This window comes from Labeo rohita, chromosome 12 (assembly GCF_022985175.1).
Source record: "Labeo rohita strain BAU-BD-2019 chromosome 12, IGBB_LRoh.1.0, whole genome shotgun sequence".
NCBI classification, from domain to species: domain Eukaryota; kingdom Metazoa; phylum Chordata; class Actinopteri; order Cypriniformes; family Cyprinidae; genus Labeo; species Labeo rohita.
Window position 1 is genome coordinate 30,808,264 of NC_066880.1, and position 13,486 is coordinate 30,821,749.

The following is a 13,486-nucleotide window of genomic DNA, read 5'->3' on the forward strand; positions in this document are numbered from 1 at the left end:
TGCATAAACCAGTTTAATAAATATGTACATGTTAAATGAAATATGTTTTGAGTATTTAAACTCGCACTTATCCTGTTTTGCAGCTGAATGCGTGAATGTTTAATTTAATACAAATGTATTTTGAGATTGTGTGGGTTCATTCTGTATTTTATTTGTGCAGGTCTTAAATTTGATTTTAAAAATGCCGGTTTGCCGGTCTCCCACCTTGACCAAGCTGGTCTTTAGATGGTTTAGTTAATCAATATGCCCAAATCCAGCAGAACAGACACCAGCAAACCATTTTAGACAGCTGTAAACTTTCTTTGTGAGCAGGAGAGTTTTTTCATGTATTCTTTTTCACTAGACAAAGCCCATTTTTATTCACGTTTAGGTTTTCAATGTATTATGTCAGACCTGGGATCACAGAGGAACTTGGTCTTCTCTCCCTCCTCTCTCCATATGAGCCATTCTCTAAAGGACGGGTGCACGAACATGCGCGTCCCGTCCCGTCTCTTCACCAGGAACACCGACAGGTTCTCCATCCTCTGCTGGAAGTCGTCCCATTCCAGCGTGCCCTTCACCGATCCGCTGTTGATGGCCTGGTAGATCTGCTCGTCGGTGAGCGGGTGCAGGGAGGCCAGAGCCACGTTGAGCAGCGGCAGGGCCCTCTCGAACGACGACTGCGTCGGGAAGCGCATGTTACACTGCAGAAGGTAAACCTCAGCTAGGCTGACCGGGACAACTTTGTAGTTGGAGCTTTTGAGCACCAGGTAGCCGCGCTCGATCAGGTCGAAGGTGAGCTTCAGGTAGAGCAGCGAGCCCTGGCTGAGGGCCTTGAGGTGGGAGCTGAGCTTGCCGAAGCTGGTGTTGTCCATCTTGCCGTTGAGGGAGATGTTGTTCTGGATCTCAGCGCTGCTGTGGATGCGGTGCAGGATGTAGCCCTGCAGGTCGTGGTCGATGGCGTCGTTCTCCTCCAGGGCGTCCAGAGAGATTTGGTGGAACGGCAGAGGTTTGGTGATTTCCTGCAAAGAACAAGTGAGAGCTCAGCAACTCTTCAAAAAATCATGTTTGTTCTGGATTTTGTAGATGCTTTTGATGTGTTTAGTACAGAAAAAAATTACAATAAAACAATGTTTTTTTTCTTATTTTACCTTAAAGTCACGTTATTTTAATATTCAACCTAGTTATCTAAAAAAATTATGTATTAAAACTATGTGGAATATTGAATGTTCAATATTCTGATGATCATACAGACAATAAATGCATTTACAGGAACAACAAATGGAGTTTACTGACAATTAAAAAAAAGAAAAGAAATACCTGTAATTACCTGTAAACATTTTTAAATGATCAAATTTTAAAACATAAATATTCATATGTTAACATACCAGGGTCAGATATTAACAGGGGTTTTGGGTCACAAATGTCACTAAACAAATTTCTACTTATTTTAATATAACATCTGTTATAACAAATGTTTCAGATCATTACAAACTGATACTTTTATTCATCAAGGACGCATTAAATTGATCAAAAGTGACAGTAAAGACATTTATAATGTTACAAAACATTCTACTTTAAATAAATGCTGTTCTTTGGAACTTTCTATTCATCTGTGAATCCAGAAAAATAAAATGTATGACAGTTTCCCCAAAAATACTGTGCAGCACAGCTGTTTTCAACATTGCTAATAATCATAAATGTTTGCTGAGCAGCAAATCAGCACATTAGAATGATTTCTGAAGGATCATGTGACACTGAAGACTGGAGTAACATTTCAGCAATCAACAGTTACATTTAAACAGATATTCACATAGAAAACAGCTATTTCAATAGTAAACATATTTTGCAATATTACAGTTTTTACTGTATTTTTGATCAAAGTTATCATAAAGAGACTCAACATCTTTTTACTGGCTCCAAACTTTTAAACAGTAGTGTATTTTTAACTTATTTTACCTGCAAGGAGGTTCTGACAGTCACCACCAGTTTGAGCCAGGCTGGAAACTTGTTGATGGTCTTACAGAGGAACGACACAATCGTGTCACCGTAGTCTGGTTTGTGGAACTCAGCCTCATTCAGACCATCAATGAGAATGATGAGGTCTTCATCTGGAGTGATCTTCCTCTCTGAGGAAAAACAACGACGTACAAACTTTTACATATGCAGGAAATCTTTCCAATTGTTCCGCATTCTTTGCATCTATTTAACATCACTGGTACAGTTCAGCCCAAAATTACAATTTTTGCAGACAATGTGCTTATCCTCAGGCCATCAAAGATGTAGAAGAGTTTGAGTGTTAATCATATTTGTAGAAATGTGTCATTCCATCACTGTCTCACCAATGGATCCTCTGCAGTGAATGGGTGCCATCAATATGAGAGTCCAAACAGCTGATAAAACATCACAATAATCCACAAGTAATCCACACGACTCCAGTCCAGGATTATTGTGATGTTTTCATCAGCTGTTTGGACTCTCATTCTGACGGCACCCATTCACTGCAGAGGATCCATTGGTGAGACAGTGATGGAATGACACATTTCTACAAATCTGATGAAGGAACAAACTCATCTTAGATGACCACCGGAAGAACACTTTTAACAATTTTCTATTTTGAGTGAATCATTGTATCTTCAAAGATACAAACACAACTCTTAATTGTTCGTTAGCAACTGTTAATGTCTCATGCCTTTATAAAGTGCATCCAGCGGTTCGAGCACCCCTCGTCTGAAGGCAGTGGGCGGATCTTGGACGCAGGATCTCAGACTGAGCATGCTCTGTATGTGCGGCTCTTTCAGCAGCAGTTCTCTGTACGCGGCGAGCTGCGGCGAGCGACACAGCAGCGCCGCCACGTTGTGCACAAACTCCGGCACCAGGCAGGTGTAGGCGTTATCTGCCTGACAGTAGTGATATGCCACCACCTGCAGGGGGAGGCAAAGAGAAGCACAGGTGAGAGACGCCAGAGTGCAGATTTTATGCTGATCAAGAGCCAGTTTGCTGTAATTATAAAACAATTATAAAATGTTACTAATAATATTGTATATGTGTACATTATGATGTGGAACAACAGTCCCCAAATGAGGAGCAGAAAAAATATGCTGTGGCTGTAGTGCATCTTTATTTGTCCCCGGAGAGGTTTGAGTGGCACAGTGCTGAACTGCACACTTTTTCTTCCTCAATTTGGAATGAGGCCCTGGCAAGCCTTTTATCATTAGCTTCTGTGGGATGCCCATCTCTGAGACAAGTGCACATAATTGGTTCCATTAAAGCAGTAATTAGCCTAATTAGTTGCTTTAATACATGTGAAGGACAAAAAAAAACTTCTGAAGTTGTCTCAGTTATGAGGATTTCAGTGTTTTCAGTGGTAGTACCCTCTCTCTCTCTCTCTCTCTCTCTCCAAAAAAAACAAAAAAAAAAAGAAAAAAGAAAAAAAAAAAGAGTACCAAAAAAAGCTGATGTATTTCAGACTAAAATCTAGTTGGTTTTTGTGTTGTCAGCTGAATACCACATGAAACATGATGTTTACTACGGTCCCCTTAAAGCAACATGTTGATGGAGAAACTGTATTTCAATGATTGACTGATTATTTGATTGATTGATTGATTGAATTATTGATTGACTGATTGATATTAATTTTTATTTTTTATTTTGTTTGTGCTCAGTCATAAAGAATGCAAAGGCAAGCAAATGCAATATTTCTTGAGGGAATGCAAACGTTCTGCAAACATTTTGTAAATGAATGCAAAGTTTCAAACGTTTGAGGAGCAAACACAGTTTCTCATTGGAATACAATTGTTTTGCAAAAAAAAAAAAAAAAGCAATGTTTTTGTGAGTAAATGCAAAGATTCTTGAAGAAATGCAAACATTTGTCAAGCAATCGTCAAGTTTCTCAATGAAACACAAAGATTTGGGAAAACCTAAACATTTTGTGAGCAAATGCAAAGTTTCTGGAGTGAATGCAAAGTTTTGCAAACAGATACAAAGCTGTGCAAGCAAAAAGCTAAAAGATTTTTTTTGGGGGGAACACCAACATTTTTCTAATCCACGCAAAGTTTCTCAGGGAACACAAAAAGTTAGCGAGCAAATGCACAGTTTCTTAGAGGAAACAAATGTTTTGCAAGCAAAAAAAACAACACTTTTTTTGGTCTAATAAACACTGATGTGACTCAATTGTAATACACAGTATGTTAATATAAACAGAAATTAAATACTATATGTAACGAGTGGGGCGGGGCCAGTGGGGCGGGGCCAGGCCAGTGGAGTATAATGATAATGAGCGACACCTGCGCCACTCACAAGTCTCGAGTCCCACGGAGGAGCTCCGGAAAGGATAAAAGGAGGAGCGATGTCAGTGGAAGATGAGAGAGGACCAGGCCTGGACTTTATTTTGTGCTTTGTGTGCGGCAGTCGTCCACGAGGGGCTGCCGCTTTAACTTAACTTTAACTTTAAAGTGCTTCTTCCCGTTCTATGAACTGTGTTACACTATAGTATAGAGGCTATGAATTAACCTCAAAAATGTATTACTAATTAATTATATTATAAAGATAACTTGAATGTGCTGTAAACACTTTTGCATGCCAATCAGAAACACTCAGTCTGTGAGTCATTTCACATATTCATGATTGCAGAGATCTGGTTAGCTGATAAGTACAAGGGGGCGGAGTTTTGGAAGGAGGGCGTGTCTCTCTAGTTCTCAAAACTGCTGACGTCTCTTATAGCATTGTAAAGCATTGTTGGGTCGTAGTTTCTTTCTAGCACGTATTTTCCAGACATATTTACTGCACCTTAAATTGGAAGCGTCAGTAGAAAACAAGGTACAAATCATGACTGCATTGTACTTCACTAAGAATACAGCTACAGCGTTCAAAGGACATCAGCACAACGTAGTGACACCTTCCCAGCTCCGATTTCACCTTCATCTGTCCTGGTGTTCATTATTCAACACTTCTGAAATAAGCGTGAAGCAGACAGAGCAGGGGGCCCAGAGCTGCTCGTAATGCAGCAGAACGCACCGAGAGAGGGCCGGATAATTACTGTAATGTGCTCCAGTCACACTGGACGCCTGTGGGGCTCCTGAAAGCTCAAGAGTTTCATGCTTACTGCATTTCAGTCAATATACATATTCATTTGAGATGGGTGAACTTCGACGTGCATAAGGATCTGAACGGCACACACTGACCTCTTGGCTAAACTCATCTTCAGAACGGCACGGTTTGCAAGGCAGAAAAGTGGAGTAGGCCTATATAGTACATTTTAATATATTTAATTATTTATGTTACGGGTTATTTCTGATTCAATACTTATTCAAAGCAATCCCTAGAGTGCGACGCCACATCCTTTGGCTGATATCCATTGCAGAGTAAAGTCATTTCGATTGCCTAAAGACTAGCAACTATAATGATGGCTCCTAAAAGTTTAACAGAGGACGAGTGCAAGGTTTGTGCAATGCTGTGTGTCGCTACTCCTGTTCAACTAGTCCAGTCACACCTCAACGCACATTGCATCAACAACTAACAACAACTTGGCAATCAAGTTTGACTAAACATAACCCACAACGTTTTTACCTACTAAAGTGTGAAACAATGTGTCTCACCCATTTTCAAACACCACACCGCTGTTACTGCGTCTCTGCATGATAATTCAGCTCGATTGTGGACTCCAGAGACAGGACTTACAAAAGCAAGAACAACAAACACCAGAAACATCCCCTGGAGCTTCACAAACTCCAAAAGCTCCGTTAATGAGGTGTGATGGTTTGCTGCGGTCATTCGGGTCCAGTGGCGCACAGGCCCGGTGATCTTTGAATGCACAGAGAGCCACAGGCTACACAAATCAACCCGCAGGTGGAGGAGATGACAGAGAAATGAGAGATCAGACGTAGAGTCCTGGTTGTGACAGCTGGAGAGAGGATCAACTATATTAGAATACTAATTCATTCACACAAATGTTTTAAAAAGGACTTAAACCATCTAGAAGGCTAGAAAGTGAGAGTCGATTATTAATGCATTGACTTAACTAGATCTAATAGCATGGCAAGGAAATTGCTTTCTGCCTGAATAAATATTTTATGAGGCTCACTGGCAAACTTACTTCTCTTTTTTAAACATATCTGCATAATGCAATAGTCGAGGCCGCGACAGCAAGCCCGCACAGGTTAAGACGGCCTTTTGTGTGCGAGATGAAGCAATTCTACCGGTCAACAGGATCCATTGTGAGAAGATTGACATGGGAAACCGTGTGTGTGTGTGTGAGAGAAAGGTTGGCTTGATACCAAATTTTGAGCTTCAGTGCAATACCAGCTCTGATTTCTGACACCAAATCAATAGAAGGTAGGTAAGTCATTGAATATGCATACTAGATTTACATATCATGTAACATAAAGATACTAATCCAGTCATTAAAATATACATGATATCTGTCACACACAATCAGATGCTAATTAACAATTCAACAAATCAATTTATAGTGTATAAAACTTAATAAATAATCACCTCATGTTTCAGCATAAAAAAAAATTCGTAACATTTTCCAGATCGTAAAAGTTTGCAACTGATCCAAAAAAATAACAATTAAATGTTCATCATTTGTGTTCATCAATGTGATCATTTATAGTCTATAATTTTGCGTTTCAGAATTCTTAGTCTGTTTTCGTGTATTCGTCTTGTTCTTAATTTGGTATATTAATATCCTGTGTTTGTATATTCTTCCTGTCCTTAACATCAACCTGCCAAAAGAGACTACGGATGAAAATTAGCCAGTGTTCAATTATTATATTTTTCTTTTAAAATTAAAGTTCTTGCCTTAGCCCCTCATGCTCAGTATCTGTACCATATAGAAGCTTGTTTCTGCCACAGAATCAAAAAAGGACATTAAAAAGATAATTGCAACTTTTTATCTCACAATTCTGACTTTTTTCAAGCAGTTCTGTGCAAAAAAAGTCAGAATTGTGAGATAAAAAGTCTTTTTAATGTCCTTTTTTGATTCTGTGGCAGAAACAAGTACTTCTATATAGTACAGATACTGAGCATGAGGGACTAAGGCAAGAACTTTAATTTTAAAAGAAAAATATAATAATTATAAAATGGTAACATATAAATTCAAATTATAATTCTAATAATACATTTAAAATTATGATATAAAACAATTCATTTTTCTTTTGTTTATTTAATCAGCGACAACGGACATTAATAGTACATACATGATGTAAAATGCGCCAGATTTAGCCAACACTGGCTAATTTTCATATAGTCCCTTTTTCTTATTTATCCTGTGTCAGAGACAGGCTTCCATACATCAGTACCAAGAGCATGTGTGTAATCTGAGAAACCCCTGTAGCACATTCAGTGTTATTGTGTTCATGATAATTGATAACTCCATTAATACATTGATGCATTATTCCTCCCAAGCGTGTGTGTGTGCCTATGTGTGTGTTTGTACCTGTGAGGCGAGCCTCCTCATGGCCTCCTCCTGCCTCCTCCTCATTTCTGGAGTTCCAGGGCAACTTCCTCCTCCCAGTGTACCATGGGAAGGCTGCGGCTGTGTGAGAGGGATGCCATCTCCATCTGATCACACACACGCAAACAATCGATTATATTCAGCTCAGGCTCATTGGAAAAACATGCCTATGGTGGCATTCTATAAAATGGTATGTTGCTTCCTGCATGTTCAGTTTTATCTGAAACATGAATCTGGCACTGGTTTATTGCATCGGTTGCTGTATGTGCTGCAGCAGTTCAGAAATGAAATGTCCAGCGAGTGGCACTAAATGGTTAATGCTCGCTTTTGAAAATAACATACCATCTACACTAAACCCAACCCTAAACCCAACCGACAGTATTAACAAAAGCAAACATAAGATAAAAATGCATTTGCTGAAGCAATCATGTCAGTCTTCTATTTGAGCTCTTTTGACTTGCGTTTGACGGGTTTCATACTAGAGTGCTTTTCATCACAAGTGCAATGCTGTACCAGGTGAGACACTGAGCACGTTTACTATGTAAGAAAAGCCAATTATATGGAGCTGGTTATGGGATTACAAATTGTTTTTATAATATTCATTACACATTTATTATTTTTGCAATTACATTTGGTGTTGACAGAGAAAAGTCTCAGACTGGCCAGTGTTGGGGACAACTAGAGTTGCAAAAAGGTGGAAAATTCCCAGTAAATTTCAGAAACTTTCCAGAAATTTGAAAACTTTCCGGGATTTTCTGGAATCTTCCTGGGATTTTTGGGAAGTTTCCAGAAATTTTCCACCCCTTTGCAACCCTAGGGGTAATGCATTACAAGTAATGCGAGTTACGTAATCAGATTACTTTTTCAAGTAATTAGTAAAGTAACACCTTACTTTTTAAGTTACAAGAAAATATCTTTTTCAAATAAGTAACTCCATTTACTTTTTTCCCCATTTATTGACTGACAGCTCTCCACATTGAGAGAAATCGGGTGTAAGATGTTACTTTAGACTAAAAGTATTTCTCAAAACGAATAAAAACAGTGAAATGCAGCTCAGAATATGATGCAAACCTGTAATAATGAAATGCATTAAATAATACAGATATCCTTTATGTATTTAATCCCATTTCATTATCCAGAGTATTTGCTGCTGACCTTCGATGATCCGATTCAACCATACTAATAAGCAAAAATTACTCAAGATAAACTAACATTTGTTCTTCATTTTTTAATTGCATTTTTTATAACTTTTTTTATAACGCAACACATTACTTTTCATAAAAAGCTAAGTACCTAAGTAACATAATTAGTTAATTTTCTAGGGAGTATTGTATATTGTATATCGTAATGCGTTACTTTTAAAAGTAACTTCCCCCAGCGCTGGACTGGCACAGAAGTCACACACTTCAGCTTTAGAAAGTTCACTGCAGCACAGAACCGCCGTGGCTGACAGACGGCATATGAAGTTTGGTCTGTTCACTTTGCATACGTCCCATATGCTAATAAAAAGCCTTACGTTTTGGCGACGCCTGCGGGCTGTCGGAGGCGATCTGTCGCATGCGGTTGCCATGGCAGCTGAGAGCCACGAGGCGCGAGATGATGGCCGTTTTGCCGTAGCCGATGTTGCCCACCAGAACCACGCCGCGGTTGGTGGCCGAGTGGGCGGTGCGTAGGTAGGCGTCAATCTCCTGGAAGAGCCAATCACGGCCGGTGAACACAGAGTCCATGGTGATGCTGGGGACCTCGAACAGCAGCGGCTTCAGTGCGATGTCCTGCAGTCTGTACGGAGCAAATCGCACTGGGGATCGACAGAAAGTATACAAAATTACGAATATGAAAAATACGCTCCCACACAGATGCACCCTCTAAAACATTACAAACACACAAAAATAACCTAAACAATCAACAGACACATACACTCACAGAAACACATGTATATAGGGCCCTATGACTTAAGGCAGAATTGAAGAGTAATCAATAAAATCAATTCGAATAATCAATGAAGTAAATAAAACATATGGTTATATTATAAAAAGTTACTAAATTGTTAATGTATTAAACATGAAATTTGATTACACACTCTTTATGATGATAAAATGTCATTCTATAAATATTATAAATAATAATTGTTATATTACTGCATATTAAGTGTGTGTTTATATACACTGCCACTCAAAAAATTGGGATCAGTAAGACTTGTAATGTAAGTCTCTTCTGCTCACCAAGGCTGCATTTATTTGATCAAAAATACAGAAAAAAACCCCCAGTAATATTGCAAATGATTTATTGATTTATTATCAATGTTGAAAACAGTATGAACCTGTGGTACTTTTTTCAGGATTCTTTGATCAATAAAAGGTTAAAAAGATTATTAATTCTAATAATAAATCAGCATATTAGAATGATTTCTGAACACTTAAGACTGGAGTAACAGCTGAAGAAAATTCAGCTTTGCATCACACGAATAAATTAGACTTTAAACTATATTAAAAAACCCACATTGTTTTATATTGTAATAACATTTTGCAATATTACTGTTTTTTTCTGTATTTTTGATCAAATAAATGCAGCCTTGATGAGCAGAAGAGACTTCTTTAAAAAACATTACAATCTTACTGACCCCAAACGTTTGAGTGGTAGTGTACATATTTACATTATATTATGTGTTTTATTATGTTATTAAATTATGTAATATGATTCTATAACAACAACAATACTTATTATTATAATACAATTACATAATCATACATATAATATAGATATAATAATAATTTAATACAGTAATTATTGCTATTATATACATTATGATTATTATTATTATAACTATTGTTATGACATAAAGTATAATATAATACAATTTTAAAAACAATAATTCAATAATAATAAATAAATAAACAAATTGGGGGGAAAACAAGCAGAAAATAAATAAATACATTTAAAAAATATATTTTATAGGGCCCATCATTTTCACACCTACCACACAACTAAACTGCCCACATGACAACATACAGTACGTTACAGTCGTTCCAGAAGATGACAAAGCACTACCGCTACTCAGCTTTCAAAGGGACATGTGACAGCACAGACGGGACAGAGATCAGCCTTTGCAGGAACCCACACTTACGTGACTGAGACTGCCAGGCATGGCTGTTAGCGGAAGCTGAGACACACAAAGACAGGCGACAGGAGAAAGAGAGAGAGCTTGCACTGAAAAAGCAAATCACTCCAAATCAAACATGCAGCGGCTCAAGACTTCAGGTGAGAGCAGGAAACGTGAGGATGTGAGAGAAACATGTCTGTGATTACTGGCTAAAGACATTTATCTCACATCTGTGCATTAACAGCAGCACTCTTACCGTCCAAAACGTACACATTCAACTTCTACACTACCCATCTAAAGTTTAGAATAATTAAGATTTTACCAAGGAATTTGTTTGATTAAAAATACAGTAAAAACAGCCATATTTTGAAACATTATTACAATTTAAACGATCTGTTTTCTATGTGAGTATCTGTTCAAATGTAACTGATTGCTGTGATCAAAGCTGAATTTTCAGCATCATTACTCCAGTCTTCAGTGTCACATGATCCTTCAATGAGTAATGAGTGCTAAATGAATATATTAATAATTCTATTAGAATATTATAATAATTTTAGGATTTGATAGCATCACTACAGTTTCTGTAAGGATTGTACTATACACACACCTAAAGACACTTTGGATTATTGGGCAGAGTTCTTCCAATCAAGCGACTGGTTGAGCGATCAGTCATGACGGTAAACGGCTCACATGGACGGCTGCTAATCCAGTTAAGAGGTGAAATAAGCCGGCGCTCACATACAGACGGCTAATCGTCATGACTAGTAGTGAGAGTATTGTATTGAGAGGAGTGACACAGAGCGAAGCGCTGCGCTTATGTTACTTTACATGAACATTACGTGTTTAATAAGTTAAGCTCTGTAGAGGCGTAGTGATCACTGACAAAGAAAATCATCTTCAATCATCCCTCAGATTTTATGAAATGTTTGCAGTTAAAACAGGCCACTGTTCCTTTGTGTCCATTTAAATGTTTTTTTTTTAACTTTTATTCAGCAAGGACTTGTTACATTGATCAAAAATGACAGTAAACACATTTCAAATGTTACAAAAGATTTCTATTTCAAATAAAAGCTGTGATTTTGAACTTTTGATTCATGAAAGAATCCTGAAAAACGTTTTCAACAGTTATAATAACAAGCATTAGAATGATTTCTGAAGGATCACGTGACTCTAAAGACTGGAGTAATGATGCTGAAAATTCAGCACTTCATCACAGATATAAATTACATTTTACAATATATTCACATAGAAAATAGCTTTTTTAAATTGTAATAATATTTCACAATTTGACTGTTTTTACTGTGTTTTTGATCAAATAAATGCAGCCCTGAGTAGAAGAGACTTTATTTAAATGCATTACAAATCTTACCAACCCTAAACTTTTGAACTGTAGTCTACTGTTCTAACTGGTTTTACAAGATCTTGATAGAAGCTATACATACTGGATATTTTTGCAATTCTGTCACACTAGTCTAAAATTAACACAAACACTTTTTTTTTTTTTTTGCAAAACATTTTAAATGTATATTTTTATGTGTGTGTTGCCCCATTAATTCCTCTGCAATCAAATTACAATTTTTATTTTATTTTATTTATTTATCTATTTATTTGTGATTTTTGTGGCAAAAACATACCATGGATGTTGAGTTTGAGTTTAACTACAAATGTTATCTGCTGTCAGGAGGACGATGGTTCCTGGAGGCGCTGGTTAATAATAAGCCATATCATATTATGAGAGTCACCTTCACGTTTTCTCTCCTGATCGTGAACCGGATGCAGTGAGAGCTATTTTAATTATTCACCAGGTGAGAGCGGATCGCCAGACCAGCAGGAGTAACACAGTCCAACGTCACTGAGCGAGCAGTGTGTGTGTGCGAGTGTGTGTAATTGAGCATGCGTGTGTACCGTGTGTGTGTGTGTACTGTGTGTGAGCGTCTGGGGAAACGGAGGATTTGAGGTCACTCCAAGGCCCTGGTCTCCTAATTATGTGCTGAAGATGAAGGATGAGTGTGAGTGTATGAGTCCAGATGAGTCCGTACCCAGTGGACATCAGCAGCGCCTGTGTCAAATCAGTCTCTACTTCCTTTATCTCAGTATCTGCAGCACCAGTGTTATGTTACTATCACTCAGATAAAACTATATCGTTTTTATAAATCTTGTAGCTATATTTTTCTTTTTTTTAATTTAAGTTAAAGATTTAGTCATTTTGTTGTGTGTCTTTATCATTTTTATTATTCTTAGTTAAGTCTATAACCTTTTTTGATATTATTTTTTATTTTAGTTAAAGTTATTTTAGTACATCAATTTTATATATATATATATATTTTATATATAGATATATATTCTTTATATCAACAAATCTTCAATTTATTTCAAGCAACATTTTTGCATGGTTTTAGTTTAGTCATAAATAAACCAAACAGGCCAGATTTCTGTAAAAGTAACTAATACAGTCAATGTGTTTGCGTACACAGTAACCAGATTTATATATTTAAAATCAACAAATCCCAGCTGTTTCAGTCTCATACATTTTAACTGAGTATAGTTTGTTCCATAACTACTTGAATTTTAACTGAGTGAATGTTATTTTCACAGTTAACAGATTTATGTTGACTCTAAGGATTTTGAATAAACGCATTTTGAAAATATGAGTATTTAAATTAAATCAAACAGATGCAAATAATAAATAATAAACTATGCCATGATTTTTTGTTTGCTGAAAAGTTTTAATTAAATGCAAAAAAAATCATGGCATAGTTTATTAACTCTTTGCATCTTGATTTTATTTAAATAATCATATTTTCAAAAATGCATTTATTCAATAATAACATTTACATTTACTTTTAGTCGTTAACATAGTTAAAATGACTAGTTGTGTTGCAAGCGACAGTCTCAATGTATGAGACTGAAACAACTTTATTTATAACATATGAAGAGTTCATTTGTTT

The 13,486-nt window shown here is 36.9% G+C and overlaps 1 protein-coding gene across 8 annotated transcripts in view; it reads right to left on the bottom strand.

The window, feature by feature from the left end:
• Positions 1–13,486, bottom strand: part of tanc2b (tetratricopeptide repeat, ankyrin repeat and coiled-coil containing 2b) — a 161,389-nt gene that overhangs the window by 13,274 nt on the left and 134,629 nt on the right. For 6 of the 8 annotated variants that reach the window (XM_051123541.1, XM_051123542.1, XM_051123544.1 and 3 more), the window contains 6 exons: positions 10,563–10,598; positions 8,955–9,236; positions 7,421–7,545; positions 2,672–2,903; positions 1,939–2,108; positions 394–1,001 (listed from right to left, as the gene is read on the bottom strand). In XM_051123541.1, coding sequence (XP_050979498.1) covers positions 394–1,001; positions 1,939–2,108; positions 2,672–2,903; positions 7,421–7,545; positions 8,955–9,236; positions 10,563–10,598 — 1,453 coding nt within the window. The remainder of the gene's footprint in view (positions 1–393; positions 1,002–1,938; positions 2,109–2,671; positions 2,904–7,420; positions 7,546–8,954; positions 9,237–10,562; positions 10,599–13,486) is intronic. The other 2 variants (XM_051123545.1, XM_051123548.1) reach the window with 1 other exon arrangement.